Source organism: Dipteris shenzhenensis, chromosome 18 (assembly GCF_047967505.1).
Source record: "Dipteris shenzhenensis isolate YYH24624 ecotype China chromosome 18, Dip_SZ_1.0, whole genome shotgun sequence".
Classification (NCBI taxonomy): domain Eukaryota; kingdom Viridiplantae; phylum Streptophyta; class Polypodiopsida; order Gleicheniales; family Dipteridaceae; genus Dipteris; species Dipteris shenzhenensis.
Window position 1 is genome coordinate 18,482,142 of NC_141613.1, and position 23,442 is coordinate 18,505,583.

The window sequence follows — 23,442 nt, forward strand, 5'->3', positions numbered from 1 at the left end:
CGACCTGTCCGATTCTCAACCTGAGCGACAAACTTCTTGAAAGCATCTAAGGCATCTCCCTTATGCTTCAAGAAATAGACCCACACCTTACGTGTGGCATCATCAATGAAAGTAATAAAATATTTTGCACCCCCTAGTGATAACTGTGGCATCTCACACAAATCAGTGTGCACTAGATCAAGTGGTGCTCTATTCTGGGGAGTTCTCCTCTTATGAGGAGTCACAGAATGCTTGCCAAAAATACAATGATCACAAGTAGGCAAATCTGAAAAAGAGAGAGGCGGCAGATAACCCAAACGTGACAGTTCTTGCATTCCTTTAATAGACATGTGTCCCAACCGGCTATGCCACAATGAAACCTTTGGCAGCTCGGTTATGGCAACAACATGATTACCCACACTGGAAACATAAAGAGGGTACAAGGTATCACTCTTAAAACCCTCAGCCACTACAGTCTGGCCATCAGTAATCACCCATTTGGAGTCCCCAAATGTGGTGTGGTAACCACTGTCATCTAATAAGCCAGTGCTAATCAGATTTTTCTTGATTTGCGGCACATGGCGAACACCATCAAGCATAAATGACTGCCCATCAGGAAATACTATCTGTATACTGCCAATCCCTGTAATCTGACATGCATAGTTGTTCCCAAGATGAACAACTCCATGAGTACCTGTGTAGGAAGTAAACCACTCCCTATGAGGAGTAACATGAAAAGAGGCACCTGAATCCAAGAGCCAGGTGTGCATGTCATGGCCATCAATAACCAAAGCATGTACTATTACAGCAGAAGAGCATAAAACATCATGTATGTCACTGTCACTGTCCTCTGCTGCAACATTCACTGCATCCAAGTCATCTGCCTTGGCCTTGCCTTTGCCTTTGTTTGCATTTCCTGCATCCTTTGTTTCAGCCTTCTTGGCTTTCTGATCCCGTATGAACTTGAAGCACTTCGACTTCACATGTCCCTTCTTGCCACAATAAAAGCATTCAATGTCCTTTTTGCCACGGGACTGACTGCGGGATTTGGACTTACTAGCAGATCTCCCCTTCTGCTGAGTCCTGCCTCTGTCCTGTACCTGCAAAGCATTTGAAGACTTGCTGCCCGCATTATTCTTCCTGCTCATCTCCTCCATAAGGAGAGAGCTCTCTACATCAGCATAAATAAGAGTGGCATTCGAGTTTGACAGGGTGGTCTTGAAAGTGTCCCAACTCTCAGGGAGGGTACACAGCAAGAAAGTAGCCTTGAACTCCTCATCAAGGTTCAACCCCTGTGCAATCAGCTGTGTAAAGATAGCATTGAACTCACTCAAGTGTGAGGTCATAGCTGTACCTTCCTTCATGCGAAGATCGACCAACTTCTTCAGCCAATAAACCTTACTGGCTGAGCTCTTTTGGGCATACAATTCTTCTAGTCTTTGCCATAGACCATAAGAGGTCTTTTCAGCCTGTACATTGAACACAAGAGTGTCTGAAATAGTGAGCATGATAGCTGCCCTCGCGGACAAATCAAGCTCTTCCCAGTCATCAGCTGCCATATCAGATGGCTTGACACCCTTCACTCTTATGGGCTTAGCAATCTTCTTTAACAGAAGTACATTCAAGCACTGTTCTGCCCATAATGCATAGTTGTGTGCTCCTTCCAGTTTCTTTATGTTCAGAATTGAAGAATCACCTCCTCCTGATGCCATATCAGATGAGGAAAGTACCTGACTCCCTGGAAGTAAAAAGACTGAATAAAAATTCTGATTTCTCAGAAAAAACCTGCTCTATTCAAGAGCCAGAAGCACTCTCAATGGTGCTGTTTTTACTGTCAGTAAAATCTGCAGCAAAACAGTAAATGTCCCTGCAAATACTGTACCTTCTGACAAACTGTTCTGAGCTCAGAGAGGCATAAAAACAGTAATTTCAGACTGCTGCTGCTGCTCAACAAGTGCTTAACAGTGCACAATCATCTGACAAAACCACTAACACTGCTGTAAACACTGCTGTACTGACTGTACTGATCACTTCTCCCACCTCAGATGAGGTATTGCACTGAGTTAAATTGCAGAAACCACTTGACAAACACCCCAAAAACAGTAAATGACCCTTCAGCCTGTCACAAAACCTGCAACAGTAAATGGGATAAATCCCAAGCAATCACCCTTATACCAAGGGGAGAAAATGCATCTGAAGATCTCTGTCGGTAACCGAAGTGCTATCAAACAAAGTCTGGGCAAAAGCCCCTTGATCTGACACCTGAATCAAGTGGAGAACACCTCAACACTGAGGTAGCATGCAATATGAAATCTCTCTGACACTTGTACCTGACAATGTGCAATGCATAGACTGCCCCTGTGTACTCAGTAACAACACAAATCACAAAGTACAATCACCAAGTAGAAAATCTTTTGAGCACTGTCAACGATGGGCAGTTAGGGACCGAGTAAACTCGATGCGCCCTGACCAAGCGTGGCTCAACTGAGATTTTCAAAGTGCGTACAAAGGAATGTGACCTGCAACAAATGTCACCAAATGCACTGCGGAAATAAAGCAAATGTGTGCTCCCTGGCTACACACTGCCTCAAGGCATATACTGCAAACACATCCAGGCAAAAGCCCTTTGAAATGGTCACCCAAAACTGAGAATTGCACTCAGTAAATGCATAGAAGCTTCTGCAAAACAAGCATCTGACCTTCCTGAAAGACAAGTAACTGCGCAAACACCACCACTGTGGCACAAGTCACCTCAAGCGTGAGTGACACGAGAGTACCTGCTGTACCTCAACAAATGCACAGTATACAGCTGAAATGCTTCAGGAATGTATCAGAAATGCTTCATGTACTGCGCGCACATGCACAAAACAGAGTGCTTCAGCACTATTCCTCTTCCAACAAAAAATGTTTGCTGTACTTTTCAGTACCTGCAAAGTACCTGCTGTACTTCTGTCCCTGCAGAGTACCTGTGTACTGTCGGTGCCTGTAGCAGGCACACTTCCCCCAAAAAAATTCGAATCTTGCAGCAAAAAAAAATTGAACCTGCAGGTGAAGAAGACGCCCGTACACAGTTGTACGGCAGTCCGTACGACTGTACGGACAGTCCGTACAACTGTCGTACAACTAGCTGCGCACAGCAGCTATGCAGCGTACAGCAGCTGCTGTACAGCTGCAGACTGACGACGCCCGCGCCCGCGATAAAAAAAAACCTGCAGCCCTACGAAATGCGCCGCCTTAGGAGCTGACCTGCGAAATGCGCCGCCCTAGGAGGCTGCGAAAGAACGCCGCGCAGGCCCCCTTCACTCCGCGCACGCCGCCTTCTCGTCGCGCACGCCGCGCAGCCCTGATTTGCTGCGCCCGTACCCGTACTGTGTGTAGTCCTGCGCCAGATCCGTCCGTACAACCGTACGGACGACGTACGTCCGTACGGCTCTGTCCGTACGTCCGTACGGTAGGCTAGGGAGAGGAGACTAGGGGGGCAAGGGAAGCTAAGGTAGGCTCTGATACCAGTTGTACGGGGGAGAGAAGTGGAAGAGAGTAAGAGAGTGAGAGTGAGAGAGAGTGACACTCTAGTGCGGGTGTGAAGAATGATGAGCCACACCACAAACTCACTTATGTTTTATTAGGATTAGGTTTACCCTATGACTATCTTAAGACAATCATAGGTGTCCTATCTTTTAATGAAGGGTTGGCAATGTGCCTTTACCCCAACAGGAGCATGGTACTCCAGGCTCGAGAGCAACTGTCGAGAGACGGGAGCGTTTCTGCTAGACAGGGCCGGCAGGAGTTTTCTACACCCTTTCTGCGAGGGGTATTCGTTGGGCATATAGACCACCAGCATGGCTGCTAGCTCCTGTTTCAGACTTTCTATAGGCGACGAGCCGTGAGATCTGGAAACGGATGGTTGTTATTGTAGCTGGCAACCAGCTCTTTTCTTTATTTTCATTGACGGTTCCTATTGGAAGCTGGTTGTATGGTTTGAATAGAATTTACTTCTTCTTGCAAAAAATAAAATAAAAAATCATGCTGTCGAACTCTTCTTGAAAATTTTAACTTTCTTAAATTTCTCCACTTGTTGTAGCTTCTATGTGTTTTATGAACATTTGTGGCTTTTTAGCATGTTGATCAGGACATGCATAGTCCCATTGTTTACTCATTGATCTGTTTCCTCCTTTATGCAACATCCCCCCATTCACAGACTTGACAGGAGTAGCTTAAAGAGTTTAAGAATGTAAAATGTTAATGTATCTTAGGGAAAAATAGTCATAGAATCCTACTCATGAGCATAAAGCTTCTAAGCTTGTTTATTCAGGAGTCTCAGGTCCATCACGATAAAGGCAAGTAGGTAATACACAAGCCCTAGATAGAATTCACAGGAGTATGTACCAGCCTCTTATGTTCTGAAAAAACCTGGCAGTACCAGCGTGCTCTTACAAGAGTAATAGTGGCCTGAAGATGTTTTGGAGAATGTCATGGTTTATGACATTATGTTTTCGCCCCCTCTTCTTTCTTTCAAGCAGTAAATGATTAGAATTATGTCAATAATTTCGTTTTATACCATTGGTGATTGTTGGATATGTATAGGGGCACTCATTATATTTATCTTTATCTGCATCTTGAGCAATGTATTTTCTGTTCTTTGGCAGCTCGCAGAGTCCCAGGGGCTGGTATTGTGGGATTTCTGTTTGCAGCAAATCCAGCAAATGCTTGTGAACCTCTACAAGTGGTTGATACCAAACAAACAGCTCTGCCTGCTTTTCTCCTTGTAGAGCGTGGAGATTGCAACTTTGTTACAAAGGTGCAATATGCCCAAGCTGCAGGTTATGAGGCTGTAATTGTTTACAATAATGAGGCTGGTCATGACTTGGTCACAAGTAAGCTCGGCATATCTCACCATGATATTGCACTCGTCTTGTTCATATTCTGTGTAATAGTGAAATATGTGGGGATTTTTTTTCATGTGTTCTGATAAATATCAATGTTTGTTTGATCTCAAAAGACTGGTTCTGTTTCTTCCTAGGGTTAAGGGTGTGCGGAAGTCCTCTTGAATCAGCTAAAAAGGCCTTTCTTTTTCTTTTATCGAATGGGCAAAGTCTTTCCTTTGACATTGAATATCTCTGAACATGGCTTGGTCTTCAAAGGCTTTTATGGAATGGGCAAAGTCTTTTCTTTAACATTTTATATCTCTGAACATGGCTTGGTCTTTCAAAAGTGGTCAATTTTAGCTGCTGTGGATGTATACATGAGGAGTTTATGTTTTTAAACCTTGTGGGTGACCATCAGCAGGTTAAACTGGACGTCTTGCCTGTCTAGTGTGCGTGCGTGCGCACGCGTGTATATAAATATGTGTCTGTGTGTGTACATATATATATATATATTTGTGTGTGTGTGTGCGTGTGCATAGAGAGATGATGATTTGGCCATGTCGAAGAGAAGAATTGATGTGTGATTGAGAGGAACTCAACAAATAGGTACTTTGTTCCATGAACAGCAGGGGTGAGTCAATTCTTGCAGATGTGCCTCAAAACACTCTATGAACCAGTCATTGGCTAAGCTGCTGGTAACGGAGTGGCATCTGCTTTTATGGAGTGTCGAAGTTAATTTAGTATCCATAGATTAACTCAGCAAATACCCATTTGAGGAACACAGTGAGGATATGAAGAGAGGGAGACTTCTGAGAGATGACAATGGAACTGTTATTTATGCAATATTACTGGAGTTTGCTGAGTCACACCATACTTTTTCGTACTTTTTTACTGTTATAATTGATGGAGGAATGGAGGAGCCTTAATCGTTTCAGTTTTTGGCATTTTGTCTGGTCAAGAACGCACAAAAATTGTACTTATTTGCAAAGTTGGGAACTCACCCATGGTTTGTATATATAATTGTCAAGCTCTTGTAGAGGTCTATCAATTTAACTATGATATCTCATCCGTTCACATTTGCAAGACTGACTGGATTGTTGAATTAGAAGAGTCTGTTTGGGGTCACCTATTTTGTGGAGGGGTGAAATCATATTTCTTATCAAGAGGGGGGAACGTATATTGTGGCTTCTTTATTGAGTAAATCAACTATGTGGGGAGCAATCGTTTTTACACTCTGGATGTTGAATGCATTCTGCCTGTAGGTCCTTACGCTTACTTGGGTGCATTGACTTCGCTCCGTTTACTGTCTTTGTGAACATTCCAAGATGAAGAAGAGAAAGCCGTAAGGTCTAGAGTCTCTTAGTATACTTGGCAAGACCAGTTACATCGTAAGCTCTCCATGAATACTCGTAGATTTGAGATTGTAATAAATTCTTGCTTTTGATATTGCATGGGCCTGCATCGTCCTTTATGGTAGATATATTTTCCTGTATGAGGCTGGCTTAACCCCTTTCTTGCAACCTCCACCAAAGATTGTGTTCCTTTGGTCTTTATCTGCTCTTGTATTTGTGCAACCATTTTCGACCTTGTTTGGAAAGGCACATGTTCTTGTTGTTTTTATTGATCCACCTTCATTGAGGTCAGATTACAAGTAGTTTTTCTTTCACAGAGAGAGAGAGAGAGAGAGAGAGAGAGAGAGAGAGAGAGAGATTTGGGCAATGCTCGTGGGTTCTTAAAAGAGAAGCTTCAATGCTGAGACATGACATTGATTTTTAAAGAATGTTGGTTTGGAAAGAGTGCTTTTCTTGCTTTGTTTAAGTGTAAGAAATGCACGAGTAACAACATAACATCAAGGAGGCTTCCTTTTTAATATGCTTTGTTGTGGTTTCAGTGTCTGGAACTGGATTCGGAATTGAGATACCTGCAGTCTTTGTTTCGAAGGAGGCTGGTGATATTTTATTACAGTATGTCGGAGACAAGAATGCCAGATTGTATCTGCTCCCTGCATTTGAGAATACTGCATGGTCAGTGATGGCAGTATCGTTCATCTCACTGCTTGCTGTTTCGGCTGTATTATCAACATTCTTCTTTGTTCGAAGGCAGCGTCTCCGACAGACTGGCTCACGGCGTCAGCCACGTGAAGCTCTGAGCCTGAGCATTGGCGAGGTTAAAGCTCTCCCAACCACCATCTTTACCATTAAGGACAATGCAAATCCGGAGAGCTGTGCTATTTGCCTTGAAGAATATGCTAATGGAGAGAAACTTCGAATATTGCCATGCAATCATGGTGAGTTGCAACTTGGTTTTAATTGTAAGCACCTGGTTGAGTTTTGGACACCCATTTTCGAAGAAAATGAGTTTCAATTTTGGTTTTGAGTTAACTAGCAAATCAGGATATGTTTTTTGTTGGCACTTGTTGATGAGCGCAAAATTCTTGCTACCATCACTATCTTTCGGAATGAAAGAAAAGTAAACCAGCATTAAGGGCAGGCAAGAAGGGAAATAGCACCCGCCCTTCCATTTCCCTTCATCTGTCTTCCACCCACTGTTGGGCGCTGATGAGTCAGTGGGGGTGTCATAGTAGCTAGTCCCTGCTATGCGTGATGGAGTTTATGGTTTTCAGCCTAATGAGAGACTATCATGAGATTGAAACTGCACTATGTGTTATGTTTTTAGAGGATGACTTTGGGCATGTTCCTGGTTTTTATCTAGATATATGCTTCAGCCGTACTAGTGGACATGCAAATGTCACCTTGTGAAAATTTTGCCCATGTTGCGGCTTGCTGATATTGCGATAAATTCTTTCTAGTGCAATAGTGGTGCAATGCCATATCAGCTAGATTGTCATGTGGGAGAGAATAAAATGAATTCGTATAGTCTTCACAAGCAGTTGTAGCTTGAATGAAGAGGACGTGGACTGCTTCTTGATTAGCCTTCTCCTTTTGTGCTAGCCTTTGCCATGGCTGAGTCTGCCCTTCACCTCCGGAGTGCCAACAGAAACTCAATACAAAGACCTTTGTCTAAATGGATGCTCAAGTATGTGTGGGTGTGTGGACTTGTATGTGATGCATGATGTAGTTTATGGTTTTCAATCTTATGGGTGACTATCATGAGATTGAAACTGCACTATTGAAGATGAGTTTGGGCATGTTCTTGGATTCATCTAGATATAGACATAACTACCCATTTGAGATTTTGGACTACTTTTTGATTAGCCTTCTCCTCTAGTGCTAGCCTTTGTCATGGCTGAGTCTTCCCTTCACCTCTGGAGTGCCGACAAAAACTTGTATAAATGGATGCTCAAGTATGTGGGTGTGGATTTGTATGTGTGAGAGCATATGTTTATACTATGGTCGACACCCACTGTTGGGCACTGATGACATTATTGGGGATGTCATAGTAGCTAATCCTTGCTATGCGTGATGGGGTTTATGGTTTTTAACCCTATGAGTGACTACCATGAGATTGAAACTACAATATATTGTGTTTTTAGAGGATGAATTTGGGCATGTTCCTGGATTCATCTAGATATATAACTACCCATTTGAGATTCTGATTTTTTGAGTGCATTATTAAAGGCAAGCATGGCATTTAGATGGTGCTGCTTCCAAATGAAGAAAAGACTAGAAGACCTTATAGGTAATATGTGGAAAAGAAACATTAAATTACCTGATCCATTACATTGAGTCACCTGCTTCCCTGCTATGACATCATGATAGGGTGTGCTAAAAGAACAGATCGTTTCTTTTACATGTAAGCGCATCCATAGTTTGCACATATGTCTTATGTATTGTGGTAGACAGAGATCAAACTGATACCCCCTATGTAGGAACTTATTTAATTCTACCCTTGGAAATGTATGTTTTTCCATTGGCTGTATTTCACTGTGCTGACCGTTGGGGTTGCTACTTAGGGTGATGGGGTTTGACTTGAGTATCGTGCTTGGCCTTAAAAGTTAATACCTATGTTTTTTCTTGAGCGTCTCAGAGGAAGGGTTCATCATCAGACCCCAGTATCTCAAGGACAGAGGAGTCTCACATGCACTGAGGATCGCTATTGGGCAGATGTGGGTTTCATCCCATCAGCCGAGGATTGAGACAGGGAGAGGAGCACGTTTACCCAGAGAGCAGCCGATCTGCATGTATGCACATTGGGAGTGATTGAGACAGAGGAGCAATTTCTCTGTGCGTGCCCCACCCACTGCGAGATCCGAGGGCGATACCATTGTCTCTACCAAAACGGGAGTGGCTTGGGCCCACTATCACGATTGATCCACTTCCATGATTAGGTATGCGTTGGGCTCTATTTGCTTGAGATGCGTCGACACAGGGAGACCCTGCTATGACAGATCTGAGAGTAGCAGGAGGTGACCAGACCACAGGGTACAAAGGTTGATCGGACACAGCGGCGGGTCACAAATTTCTATGTCTTTGAGTCAGCTCCAGGACACAATGGGATGGAGGAGGAGAGGCTAGCTGATATGCGGGCAATCTGGATTTCTGAGAGGGGTGTAGAGGCCACTCGCGACACGGAGAGGAGCCAGAGCACCCACCCTCTATTGAGGTGAGACCTATTATATCTTTCCTCAGACGAGACCGCCCGAGTCAAGAGGTCACTCTGAACATAGCTCAGCGAGTTTAGAGATCGAGGAGACCACGCCCCCCTCCACCACCACATCATGAGACTGTTTGACAGACGCAGATCCGAGACATTTGCACCGCCCATAGGTGTGCCACCACGGTACCCGTTCGGATTTTGAGTTCTAGTTCCAGTTTGAGCCTACCTCAGACAGCAAGTGATATTTCGTTTGAGCTATTGAGTTTCTTTATTTTTATTTATTTTCAGCATAGTACTCAGTAAGGGCCGTAGCGTGCTCTTTGCTCCAGCCCCTTGTGGCTTGTATGAGTTTCTTATCCCTTTCTGGCGTGCTTTGCACTTTGTCCCATAGGCCTGCGAGGCTTTCTGAGGACGTTAATCTCTCTCTCTCTCTCTCTCTCTCTCTCTCTCTGTCCTTCTGTGTCTCTCAATCGATCCCGCGAGATGAGATTAACCGTATCATACGGCTAGATCTTCTCCAGCTCCACACGTCCGGGGCTTGGGGGGGAGATTAGGAGCTCCCCACCAAGACACCGTAACAACTTCCTGAATGTCTCAGAGGAGGGACTCATTGTGAGACCCCTATATCTCGAGGACAAAAGAGTTTGACATGCACTGAGGAACGCCATTGGGCAGATGCGGGTTTCATCCCATCAGCTGAGGATTGAGACAGGGAGAGCAGCACATATACCTAGAGAGCAACGAACCTGCACGCTATGCACACTGGGGGTGGTTGATATAGAGGAACACTTTCTTTGCACCTGCCCAACCTATTACAAGATCCGGGGACGATACCACTACCTCTATCAAGATGGGAGTGGCTTCGGCCCACAATGTACGGAGGGGCTGATATACGGAATGGTGGTGACGCGGCTATACGAAAATGACCACGGGAGCTTGTTGTACGGTACAGATGACCGTACTATTGTATGGCAGTACGATAGATAGGCGGCGCTACAGGTGTACGGACCTGACAGCTGTGCGGACGGCAATGAACGGCCGGGACCCTGCAGTAGTACAATACGGGGAGCAGAGCTGTACGATGGTACGGCCTGTACGGACCCTGTACGGACGCTGAGCTCCGACGGGAGTTGTACGGACAGAATGCGTTGCACATGCGGGTACGACCTGTACTGGACGTTGAGCTCCAACGGGAGCTGTACGGATAGAATGCGTCGCACATGCGTGTACAGGATTCGTACTGTTGTACAGATGGCAGCAGATCTCGGGCTGGAAGCGGGCAAGGAGCTAACGGGCTGGGAGCAGGAGGTCGGGCAAGGTGAATCTGCTATGATACCAAATGTGAACAAAATGAGAGCAAGAGAGAGCAAGAGAGTGAGCTGAACGTAAGTCTGATGAATACTGGACTGAAATGAAGTGAGTACAAAAGAGAAGTGAGGGGTTTTGTCTATCCACTAACCGTAGTTAGGGATTAGACTGTGGTTAGGGGGAAAAACCTCAATGAGGGAAAAGTGCCCCTAACCCACTTATTACATTACATTGGCCAGTGCCCAAAATATGATAATAATTCTAACACATACTGCTCGCCACCTACTATCCTTTCATTGCGCCATTCAAGGCGATGGTGGAGATGGATGATGACTTTGTAAGAAATTGGATATCCCACCGGAGGGTATCCTGCAGCAAAAGACTAGTAGATCAGCCCAGGAATTACATGCGGAAGTGTTTCACTACGGAATCAAACTTCATTTAGTTTGTGCAAGCCATAGTAAACAGTGCATTCAAGACAAATCAGGAAGCAAGACTGATATATTTCTGTCCGTCCACAAATCTGGACACAATGCATTACCAAAATGTCCTCCTCCTATATGCGTGGCACCTCTAGATCTCTGAGTCCGCATGCTCCTATGAGCTTATGAGACTCTTTGTCCAAAGATCCCTTCCACCTTGTTGTCCGGAAAGCCAGCCTAGGTGGGCGGCAGCTCAAGCTTAGTATGCAGCTCCTCTAGGTCTCCTTCACCTTTTGGATATAGACCTTTGGCCGACCCAGGGGTCTGCCTACAGCAGGGCCATAAATGCCCTCCTTGGACCTTTCTTCCAGGCTTTTGATGTCCTGCCTGGCCACGTGGCTCCCAGGCAGTTCCAGCCTTATATACCTGTCCCAAAACTGCCCAGAGGCATTCCAAAACATCCACGAACTGCTGCGCTTCCCTTCCTGCAGATTCTGCTTCTGTTCCAACTTCCAGCTCCTACCAGTCCCGTACAGCCACGTGTCAGCTCTGTACTGGTCTGTACACAGGCTGACACCATCCGCTTGTCAACGCAGCCCTTGTTTGCTGTTTTCCCTGTGCATTTCTGTCCTCTCCATGTATGGATAGCATCTGAACCTTCTCTGCCAGATTTTCCCTCCATGGTGGATCTCCTCTGCCAGGTACTTGCATATTTCCGTCCTAAACCGGACACAATACTGCAGAGTCCCATCAAACTGTGGTCCTCTGATCTTACCAAAAGCTTTCCTACTATCTCCGCGGGCTCCTCTCTAGACTCTCCGTCCGTGATCCCCACACTTTACCACCCTGGTAGGCATCCTAAGGTCAGCTCCTTCCTGAGCTAAGTCTGCAGCTCCTCAGCCCCCAATTCTCCTCTTGCAGTCCTTCACAAAATGCCCTGGCATCACAAAAGAAGCATTTCTTCTCTTTCTTCCTCCTCCTCTTGTTTTCTTCATCTAAAGAGTCCGCTCCGTTGTCAGATTTGTCCTTCTTGGGCTTGCCTTTGCCAAGCTTACCCTTGTCCTTGCCTTCGCTCCTATCCTGAGCTACTATCATCCTTTCCATCATATTTCTTTTCTCGAGCTTCTTTCTGCAAAAGCAACGGTATCAGCTCCTCGAACGTCACTAGCGCCGTCCTCTGCCCTGCAATCATAGTAGAAACTATCACTGCCCTAACTATCTAGAGAGCAGCCCTTTCAGCCTCGAGCTCCCCTTAGCCTGAGCCTCCTCTTCTTGCCGACCTTGCTGTCTCAAGGGCCTATATAGGCAGCCCTTCGCCCTATTCTTCAGCACGCAGTCCCCTCAGCCCTTCACTTTTCATCTCCAGCCCTTGTGCAGCCTCTACCTGCTTTGGAGGTCAGTGGTCACCATACAGTTGCAGCCTGCAGCCTGCCTCTATGCTCTACCTGCTCCAAACGTCAAGGTAACGGCTATGGCTCCTCTCTTTTCCCATTTTGCAGCAGCTATTGCAATTTGCTGCTCAGTTCTCTCTCTTTAGTTGATGCCAGATAATAGGGCAGGGGCTTCAAGCCCTCTTTTGGAAATTGTTTCTTTGCCTTATTTGCCCTCTTTTGCAAATCTGCAGCTTGTAGATCTGCAAATGGGAAGACAAAAAGGACCAGAATGGGAATTTGTAGAGGCCTTGAAGCCTTTGGGGAAGGGCCAATACACTTGTAAATGTAAATACTACCCTCATTCATGGGATGGAAGACCAACCCGTATAAGGGCACATTTTCTTGGGCTTGGGGGCTTGGGGGTTGAGAAGTGTACTGTTCCTCTCGAAAATATGAAAGATACTTGTCGAAGATTGCAGGAAAAGGCAGCTCTAAAAATGGCTGCAAAACAGCTTGATGAAGATGTGGCTGATTTGGGGGATGCCTCAGTGAGTGGTACTGCAAGTGGAAATGCATTTGCCAGTGCATTTGAGCCAAAACAAAAGAAAGAGAAGATGTCAAAGGGAGGCTTGGCCAAGGCATGGGAGTCACAGGTATGGAAGGATGCATACATTGCTCTCCGTCGTTCTTTCTTTGTAGAGGATATTTCTCATTGGAAGGTGAGGAGCCCATATTTTTTGGAGATGGTTCATGCCATTGGCCAAGTTGGACCTACCTTCAAGCCTCCATCGTACAATGTTTTGCGCACAAAGGAGCTAACTAATGAAGCAGCATGCATAGATCAAGAGATGTTACAGTTCCGGGATAAGTGGACAAAATATGGCTGCAACATAGCTTGTGATGGCTGGTCTGACACTCGGCGCCGGCCTATAATCAATATCGTGGTCTCATGCTTATTGGCTCAGCCTTCTTGAAGTCCGTGGACACAAGTGGGCAGTATAAGTCAGGGGAGTACATCTTTGGGATACTGAAAGATGCCATTCTTGATGTTGGGGCTGAAAATGTGGTGCAGGTGTGTATGGACAATGTATCTAAACGTGTGCAGGCAGGAGAATTGGTGGAGGAAGAGTGGCCTCACAGTTTCTATACTAGATGCACATGCCATTGTCTTGACCTTTTGTTTGAGGACATTGGAAAGCTTGCATGGGTGAAGCCAGTGTTGGTACATGCTGACTTGATTGTGACATTTGTCACCCGGAAGCACACCGTGTTAGCAATGTAAAGAAAATTCTGCAAGAAGGAATTGGTGAAACCAGCAGAAACACAGTTTGCTTACATGTTTATCATGTTAGCAAACTCGTTGGATGAGAGGGTATACAATGGATTGCGCCGCATGGTTGTCAGTGATGAGTATTAGTATTGCAGGAAGAAGGTGGCACGCACTTCTATTATATTGGGTGCTTCATTTTGGTAGGATGCAAGACTCATTGTGAAGCTTTGTGCACCTATTTTAAAGATCCTTTCCCTGGCTGATAGGGAAGGGGCTACCATGGGACTTGTATATGAGCTCACTGATCAAATGGTCGAGAAGATAGCAACTATTGATGGGATTGACTCCTCAAAGCTGGCTGATGTTAGAGCCTTGTGTGTTGACTGGTGGGATATGATGCACTCTCCATTGCATGCGGCAGCGTATGTTCTCCATCCTATTTGGAGAGAGAAAAATCCAGACGGTGACAAGGAGGTGCATGATGGGTAAATGGATGTCATAGAGTGGTACACGAAGTATGATGTTGACAGCCAGGGCACCTTATGTGATGAGTTGGATATTTACAAGTCCATGTCAGGCACATTTACTCGTGCGATTGCAAAGGATGAAAAGAGAATGCACCAAGGGGTGAAATGGTGGGAGACATTTAGGGCTCACACACCAAATTTGCAGCGGTTAGCTCTTTGAGTGTTCTCGCAAGGCACGTGTGCTTCTCCTTGTGAGAGGAATTGGAGCACATTCTCTCTTATCCATACTAAAAGAAGGAATAGGCTGCTTCCAAAGAATACCGAGAAATTAGTATACATCCATACTATCAAGGAAAGGGGATTTGAGAAGATGAAGTCACCCTGGAAATGATCAACAAGGAGAAGGATGATGATAGGCTGCTCGCTTTGCAAGCGGAGAAGAGACTGCAGCCCCTATTGGTACACTTATAGGAAGGATGGATGCTGCAGCTTCAAGCAGCTCTAGTCTTTTGGATTCCCATGGCGAGGCAGATGAGGATGATAGTGATGAGGAGGATGAGGAGGAGGGTGCAAGCATTGATGCAGATGATGCTGAGGATGAGGATGAGGATGAAGATGCCGCTTGAGGCTTGAGCCTCATCGGTTGTGAATTGTCATGTATTTTAGGCTTTATTTCCGGGCTTTGGCAGCCTTTTCTTTATGATGTTTTGCCTTTCATGTTTTGGTGTAGTAACTAGTACCTACTTTCTTTGATCATGATGTTTTGGTGTAGTATTGATGATTGATCTATGATCTATATGATTCCATTATTTGACATTATGTATCAAAATCTAGAATCCAGATGACTATGGTCTTTGGAGGTTGGAGTCTTTCATGAATGATGAATCACGACTCACGAGTGATGACTTTAAAATTAATACGAGTTTCAAGTTTCAAGCTAAAAGTTTAATACCTCTGTGTCAATCTAATGTGTACAATGATCAATCTATATTTTTCTGATTTTTTGGGGGTAAAATTAGGGTCACGTATGTTTCAGCCCCAGGGGCTGAACCATACTCCAATCATACTTCCGTACTCGTATGACGTATGCGTATGGTAACGTATGGAAAAAACAACGATTGCCATCATACCTTAAGAAGTTGAACTTCCCGGGAATGAGATTTGGCGGACTGTTGAACTGTCTATAACAACGCTAATTCATAGGGAAATCAAGAGATGTTGATCCAGTTTGCCTTGTGAGCCTTACGTTTGCGGGTTTCTTTGGCTTTCTGAGCCACTTCCCTCATCTCTTGGAGCTGGAACATCCAGGTGAAGATGTTATTTGACTGTTGCGTTTGCATCTGCATCATGGCTTGCATCATGTGCTGTTGGTCTCTAAATGGCCTGATTCTGAGCGACTTTATGGTCAGAATGCAGTCAAATCTTGTGTGTGTGCACACGCGTGCGTGTGTGTGTTGGATCATATAATAGTTCCGCAGAAGTAGGATGTTACTTTCTGGTTCATGTCATATTAAGGCCAGAATGTCATGAAAGATGAGGTTCAGTATCAAAACAAGTTTTAAAAACAGCCCTTTTTAATCAATGTTGCTTTAAAAGCATTAGCTGCTGAGGTTGACTCCTCTGACAAATGAATGCAGCTAAATACATAGTTATTTTTTCTTCCTCTTATGTGCAGATTTTCATGTGGCATGTATTGATCAATGGCTCACTACTCGTAGGCCATTTTGTCCCATTTGTAAAAGGGATGCCCATTTTAAGGGTGGTAAGCCACCTCCTTCAGAGCATACTCCCCTTTTGAATTCGATATCCAGGTATATGGGATCTACCATGACATCTATGGTTTCATCTGTTCCAGTCGCCTCTGAAACATCTGCAGCTGGATCATCACATCATTCCCCAGGTACAAAATTGAACTCATCAAAGTGCCTTGCTAAGATGCTTCAAAGTCTTGTTTTTTTAAAAGATGCTTCAGAGTCTTGTTTACGGATTGTTATTGACAAAAAAAAAGTTCTTCAGCTTGTTGCCTTTTCGTTGCTAATCTCCTCTTGATGAAAGGCATTTCCCTCACAACTCCCGTGTTCAAAAATACTGCCACATGTCAATGCAGATGATAATTGCTGAACAACTGCATTATACTAGTCATTATATGGACGAGTAGCCCAGATTCTTCTGAGGAAGATGTTGCCATGACAACATTCAGGACCAAATAATCTTTGTGGGATATGATACCTGCTTGGATGACCATGGCTCAATGTGTGATCACATGCATACAGTCACATCGGCCATAGATTCAGTATTTGCCAGTGAACAGATCCTGTGACACTCTGTGTGAAAGTTTATTTTTTGTCGCTCAATATGGGCAAGGGAGCTCGCTATGTAGCTGCAAGTCCGAATGTATAAAATGTCATAATGGCAAGAACTTATTGAGGTTTGGGAGTGTGCTGTAGCCACGTTTTGTGAAGTTTGAACAAGCTGGCTTCAGATGAAGTTGGGCATGCTTTGGTTGGATAATGTTTTATTTGAATAAAATTTCATTCGATGATTTGTGTGGTGAAATTCCTCGTGCTTGTAATATGGTGTCTTTGACCATTACAATGGGTGGACAGGGAGAAGTGTGCTATCAGTGACCAGAAGAAATGCTTCCCTAAGCTAATGCAGGCATTGTAAAGGACCATGGCGTTAGTCAGCTGCCTTAAAACAAATTCTGGCAGCAGTAGAATACATTGCTCCTTGTTATTAACATTTTTTTGTTCCAAAAGTAAAACCCAATAAGCACCCAGACCCTTGGAATCCTTGCCATTTCTAGTTAATGAAGTGCTAGAGTTGTAAAAAGAAATGACATATTTTTAAGATAGCTGCTGAGGCTGAATTTTCCTACCATTTCTAGTTAACGAAGTGCTAGCGTTATAGTATAACGAAATCACACATTTTAAAGATAGCTGACACGGTTGTCTCTAGTGTTTGCCTTATGGACAACTAATGTTTGGATAATGAAATCTTGAATGTAAATTGTAGTGAAGGTTGTTTGAAGCAGTGTATGTAGAAATAAAGTGCTGCAGTTGATTGCAAGGGAGGATGAAATGTTGTTGAGTTTAAGTTTATAGAAATGAAGAATTGCTCTTGATTTCAAGAGAGATATGCTATCGTAGTAACAAGGTTCTGCTGATGAGCTCTGCAATCACCTGGACATTAGCCTGCAAAACAAAAGGGACTTCGTTAATTACAGTGTTCAGATTTTGCTGTACACATTATACAAAAAGGGGCCTATGTGGTTATCTCACTCCCTATTCTGCCCGGCTGTTTTGTCTTGAGATTCTTATGTATGATCAATCGTGAGAGGTGGTTTTTTACATACAGTGACCAATGCTTATTAGACATTGTAGCCCATGAATGACTAGAAGTTAAATCTTCTATTAGATCATGTAACATGTAAGTCTCCTAAGAAACTTTGTACTGACTGAGGCGGCATTTTTTTTGTATACCTTTTCTTACTGCTACTGTGTCATCAGTCTTGTAAACATATTCAGCATGAAATGTACCATTGGTTTATATCAGCTCAAAGGACATGTGATACGGGTATGGGTAGTGATGCTATGATTACATCAAACATAATTCCATTCCATTTTCTTGTTCATCAGTGACTGTGTATCAAGGGACATTTTCTAGTTGGGTGAACTGTAATTGGTCTTGGGTCAGCTTGTGATATTCAAAGCAGAAGTTCACACCAAATTTAAGTTTAAGAAGTAACGCTTTCAGAAGTGTTTCTACTGCTCCCACTCAATCTATGTGTGGCATCCCAGGGTTTGGAAGATATCTTTGGGAGAGAGAAGGGTCAGACTGCCTCAAAGGTTAGTTGTGTTTGTAGTTGTACCGTGTACAAGATATTAAATGGCACCATTCTAAGCTGCCTATAGTTAGCCTTGAGACGTGCATGATCTCTTGGAGCAAACAAACCTCCAATAAGATCAACAGGAATGTGTTTGGGGTTGCATGCCTAGACCACTTGACAGCTAGATTCTTGATCTTATTACATCTGAAGGTGCTCTTCACCCTCCAAAAAAAGTTTCCCTCAGTTTCCAATTTTGTCAATCTAGGCTTACCTTAGGTGCATATGGAGAACAGGGTCGCAACATTTAAGCCTAAAGTCATCAACAAAAACAACGAAGATCTGAATTTGTACGATTGGATTCTAGGCTTTCAAAGGTATATATATATATATAAGAAAAACAAGTCCTTCATTTCACCCTGATTTTCAGTCCAAAGCATAACAAAAACTTCTCAATGTGTGCTTCACCATCGGTTAGAAGTGTCAAACCTTGGAAAGAATGCTTTTGAACTTTTTTGATGTGAACATAATAAAAAATGTGCCAAAGTCCTACCATGTAAGCTTTTGGTATGAAGGTCGGAGGCATTATAAAATTCTTCAATAAGTTGTCCAACAAGACTACACCTTGAATTTTATTTACCCATATTGTCAAAGAAACAATAGTGTAGGCCTTCAAAGAGGAAAAATATTAATGAGCTCATGCCACATGTGCATCGGCTTGCAAAGACAGGTTGACTTGATGTTGCCACCTAGTAGTATCTAAATGATGTTTGTGTTGTCTAGATGGTGATGTGCTTTCTAAGTTAGGAATGTGGTTCCTTTAGTTTTATTATGTCTTAAATAATTCATTCATTCATTCATACGAGAGAGAGAGAGAGAGAGAGAGAGAGAGAGAGAGAGTTTTGCTTAGTCACCTTCTTCCTTTCTTGTTTATTTTCTCTATTGTTTAATTGATCTATTTTAGTAAGAATTGGAGAGACTCCTCGAGTCTTTAGAAACGCAATATAGCTGCTTATGCTTGGGCACTGATGACGACATAAGCATTGCTTTGCATGCTTAGTATGTCTACCTTTTGGGTTTTTTTAAAAAATTGATTACCTCATTTTTTTCCTTTTTGGTTCTCTTTTATTGTCTTTGTAGAAATTTAGACTTTAGAACAACAAAAACCTGAATTTGTATGATTGGATATGTTCTAGTCTTACAATGGTATATTATATATATGTCGTGTAGATGGTGATGTGGCTACATACTACCCCCCTTCTTGACATTCATTATTGCCTAGGTTCTAATTGTTGATTATTTAGCAAATCATGCTGCCCTCTAATTTTGGTATTGGGGATTCAACTCCACCCATGGCTAAATAAGTTGTCTTCTGTTGCCCATCTTATCTAGGAAGCGGGTTGGTGTAGCTTGTTCTTTAGGAGCATGCATAGATAACTTGTTGGCCACTAATAGGAGATGAACATTCATTATTTCTTTTTTCATCCCCTTGAGTTCGACATATGTGGATTTTTTTCTTCAACCCTTAGTCTTGGGTTGTGGTAAATGAGTTTAGACAAATATTATGTGCATTTCCTTTGATCAGAACTATTTTCAATTTAGCTTTGGTCTATGATGTAAAAGAAAATGTTTTTTTTTTTTTAATGAAAGGAAATTGAGTATAGTGTCATTAGGTTCTTGACCAAGCAAGGAATAAAGCACATTGCAAAGGACTTAAACCGTCTTGACAAACATTATCAGACACCCTAACTGTACTATGAGAATGCCAAAGGGCAAGCACTAAAAATCATTGAAAATTGCATAAATTTTCATTACGAGATCAAAGTTCGGCAAAGAGGGAGTAGGCCACACACAAGATGAGTTAATCCCCTTGGAATGGATAATGAAAATTTAAAGGTAAGAGCAATCACCATATCCAAGTACAATTTAGAAAAGTGACAATTTGATGAGTTCATTCAATCCTTACAAAAGTGGGCCTTTGAAATTTTAAGATTCATAGCTTCAAAAAGGCTCAAGGTTGCATGATGGCTACATAATCAACACTCTCATGATAGCCAATTTCTTGTAAATAGCACAAATGTCAACAACAAAAGATTTGCTCTCACTTCCAAAGATAGGGTAGTGAAATGATACACCCTTTAAGCAATCACCGGCTCAAATTCAAAGTACAAAGCTTTGAGAGTATATGAAAAACACAAAAGATCCAATTTCAATATATGAGAAAACCAAAAGAAGACATTGATTTCAATGGTTATGGTAGGAGACCAATGACCACACTCATACCACATGGTGCAATGAAGGATGAAATTGCCTAGAGTAATAAAACAATCCGTGCTTGTCTTTCATACATTCTTAGGAAGGAAAAAAACTTAGCAACAGGGACCATATCAAATGGAAACTCAAGCAACTATCCCAAATAACCATCACCATCAAAATATCCTCAAAGTTAATTTAGTGGCTCTTTTATCTTACATTTATGCATTGGCTTAGGGGGCATGAAAAAGTGTGTATCATGTGCTTTGATTTGTTTGTTGAGTGAGACTTTGATTGTTGCAAGCTATGTCATAGATGCAAGTGCAAGTATAGGTGGAAGGCGAGGTAGGTTAGGCCATGCATGTTCAATAAAATGAAGCTTAACTTGTGTGACAAATGAGAATGTTGAGTCTCTTTAGTTTGAGTAGGTGTCAAATGCGATGAAGGTCTTGCGTTTTGCAAGCTTTTCTAGCATGTACAAGTAGTAACTTGCGGCTAGCAAAATTCCTCCGAAAATCACGCAAGAGGTCACCAACCTAGCCAACATTGTTGTTTCTTCTCAAGGGTAGAATTTCATCTTATGATGAACTTAGATAGCGGTTTATATGATATTTCACATGCTTTCTCAACGTAGTACATAAGTAAAGGCCTTTTTCTATGGGGTTGTGATTTTGGTGCTATGCAAGATTTGATCATAAGGATTTCTCTTTTTTATGGTAGTGATGTGGTCTAGGTGTTTTAGTGGAGGCCTTTGACATTGCCGAGCATTGTCATGGTGGTTTTCCCTAGTTGCCTTTGTAATTGGATGGATTGTTGGAATACAAACATGCTTACTAAGCAACTTATTGCTTACCACTTATTTTGCTCGACCTCCCCACGGTGTCAATTGGGATTGGACCTCATAGAATCGCTCTACGGAGAAGTTTGGCTAGTTTGTTATAATGTTTCAAACAGGATTTTACATACCCAGGCTATTAGCTTTGGTCCTTTTTCTAAATACTCATTTGGGTGTTTTGCTTGCAAGGAGGAGCTTATCAAAGCATGGAAACAATTTGGAGGCTCCATCTAAAGACCATTGGTGAGGTACAAAGAAATCTAGTGACAGGCACGCGATGTCAAATCATGAGTGGTACATTGTGAAGGATGGTGGTGAGAAGGTGTCCCAGAAGCATAGTGGAAGTAATGTTAATAAAAAGGGTGGGAAAAAATCCATTGATCCTCAAAGCATGTAAGCAAGCAACCTCACTGCCTAATGATGACAAGAAGGTGAAGCTGTTCAACAAGTGTTTGGTGATCAAGCTAAGAATGGTTCTGTTAATCGTAAAGAAGATACACCCTCTTTGACAAAGTAGGTAGGCAGGACTTCTATACCTACTTATGCAACCAGATGACCAAATCAACAACACCAAAAAATATATATAGATCAATATTGACTATAATACACAGGACTTCTGAAAATGTAATGCAACCTTCTACTTTAAATAGCTTACATTCTCAAATGTCTCACGGTGATATTAAACATTAAAAGCTTTTCAAGTCGAGGCCCGACAAGTTGACTGAGAGGTTGCTCATCAGCAGCAAAATCTGTGGAGCCAACATAGGATAATCTTCAGTATCGTAGCCAACCACATTATTTGAGCTTTGTAAAACCACTTAAAAACAAGAATAAAGAAACCCTAAGTTAGGGAAACAAGTCCCATCCTTTATCTGCCACAGCCGCATTATCATGTTCCAATTTTTCCAATTTTGGTAAACCACCACTAGACTCGACATAGATTTTAAAAACTCAAAAGTAAACGAAATCAAGAACAAATTCAGATATGCACACGTACCCATGGAGCTTTTGAGCTTTGTAAAACCACCCAAAAACAAAAACAAATAATCCTAAGTTGGGAAAAAAAGTCCCATCCTTTTATCTGCCATGGTTCCAATTTTTCCAATTTTGGTACACAAGCATGAGACTCACCATAGATTTAAAAAACTCAAAAGTACATGAAATCAAGAACAAATTCAGATATTCCAAAGGGTACGTGTGCATTTCCAATCCAACCCTGCAGAACTTTCACCCTGGTTTAAAGACAACCCTCTAGTAAATAAAAGCAGCAGCACAAGGACAAATAAAGCTTTGGAAAAACTTGGTTTAATCATGCAGCAGCATGGAAAGAAAAAATTCTAGCTTTTGTTTGGAATGCCACGCATACCAAAAGAAGATTAGACCCCATGTTATGGTTTTTAGAGAAGTAAAGCTAGAGAGAATTCTTCAAATTTGAGGGCAAAACGACAGCGACAACCATCGTGTTTATGTGGCCACTTAGGTAACCCATGCCTTTCCTAGCACTTTTCAAAAACTGCTTGTCAAAATAAAAGCTAACTGAAATTAACCACGTCATACACATTCTGTAATGACTCCATAAATAGTTGCATACCGTTTCATAATTGATTGGAGCCATCTCCTTCAACTCTTCAAGATGGCCAGCAGTATTTGGATCAAATATACCTCCAAGATAGTTGTATACCTTTGCAAAGTCAGGGGCAACTGGGAAATATGATAGAACAAATCCAAGTTTAGAGGCGTATCCAACATGAATATCAAACATACATGATCCAACACAATGTCATCTTGGCAGACGTTGGTGATTGCAATGTAATCTGCTGTGTGTCTAAAAAGAAACATGTCTCTTTTTCTGTCAATGGGAATTGCAAAGGAACAATCATTGCAAGCAAGGGAAATAGCTTCAAGACAAACCTTTATTCTCCACAAGGTCAGGATTTGCCTCAGTTTGACCCAACCTTTGTAGAGAAGAGTCAACTAGAAAATTTCCATCACCAATGCTACAGTAGCTTCCACTGTCCCTGCTCACTGAAAAGAAAATTATAAACTGATTTAATTGCACTCCAATACTGATATCGGCAGGAAATGAGAAGCTTACATGTCTCTTTGGCATAACATGGAACAAAATAAGGAAAAGGATGAGCATCACTAACTGTTGCTCACATTTACAAAGAAATAAGTGTCAAAACAGGGATGCTCATATTCATCCTTGTGGTTGAGAGATGCTTTCGTAAGTTAGCCAGTGTTTTTTTTTTTTCCAAAGAAAGGAACCTTCTATTAATGCTTGAAA

At 42.6% G+C, this 23,442-nt stretch overlaps 2 protein-coding genes across 3 annotated transcripts in view; one reads left to right on the forward strand and one right to left on the reverse strand.

The window, feature by feature from the left end:
- LOC147890895 (receptor homology region, transmembrane domain- and RING domain-containing protein 1-like) overlaps window positions 1-16,783 on the forward strand; it is a 44,060-nt gene extending 27,277 nt beyond the window's left edge. The window contains exons 2-6 of one of the 2 annotated variants that reach the window (XM_087389943.1): window positions 4,626-4,853; window positions 6,736-7,131; window positions 15,917-16,003; window positions 16,097-16,141; window positions 16,349-16,783. In XM_087389943.1, coding sequence (XP_087246069.1) covers window positions 4,626-4,853; window positions 6,736-7,131; window positions 15,917-16,003; window positions 16,097-16,141; window positions 16,349-16,362 — 770 coding nt within the window. In that variant the 3' untranslated portion in view covers window positions 16,363-16,783. Of the gene's footprint in view, window positions 1-4,625; window positions 4,854-6,735; window positions 7,132-15,916; window positions 16,142-16,348 lie in introns of both variants that reach the window. The other variant, XM_087389942.1, reaches the window with a different exon arrangement.
- Window positions 16,784-21,708: 4,925 nt separating this feature from the next.
- LOC147890896 (protein REVEILLE 8-like) overlaps window positions 21,709-23,442 on the reverse strand; it is a 40,308-nt gene continuing 38,574 nt past the window's right edge. Inside the window, exons 4-6 of the mRNA XM_087389838.1 lie at window positions 23,067-23,180; window positions 22,747-22,856; window positions 21,709-21,904 (exon numbers count right to left, since the gene is read on the reverse strand). Coding sequence (XP_087245964.1) covers window positions 21,842-21,904; window positions 22,747-22,856; window positions 23,067-23,180 — 287 coding nt within the window. The 3' untranslated portion in view covers window positions 21,709-21,841. The remainder of the gene's footprint in view (window positions 21,905-22,746; window positions 22,857-23,066; window positions 23,181-23,442) is intronic.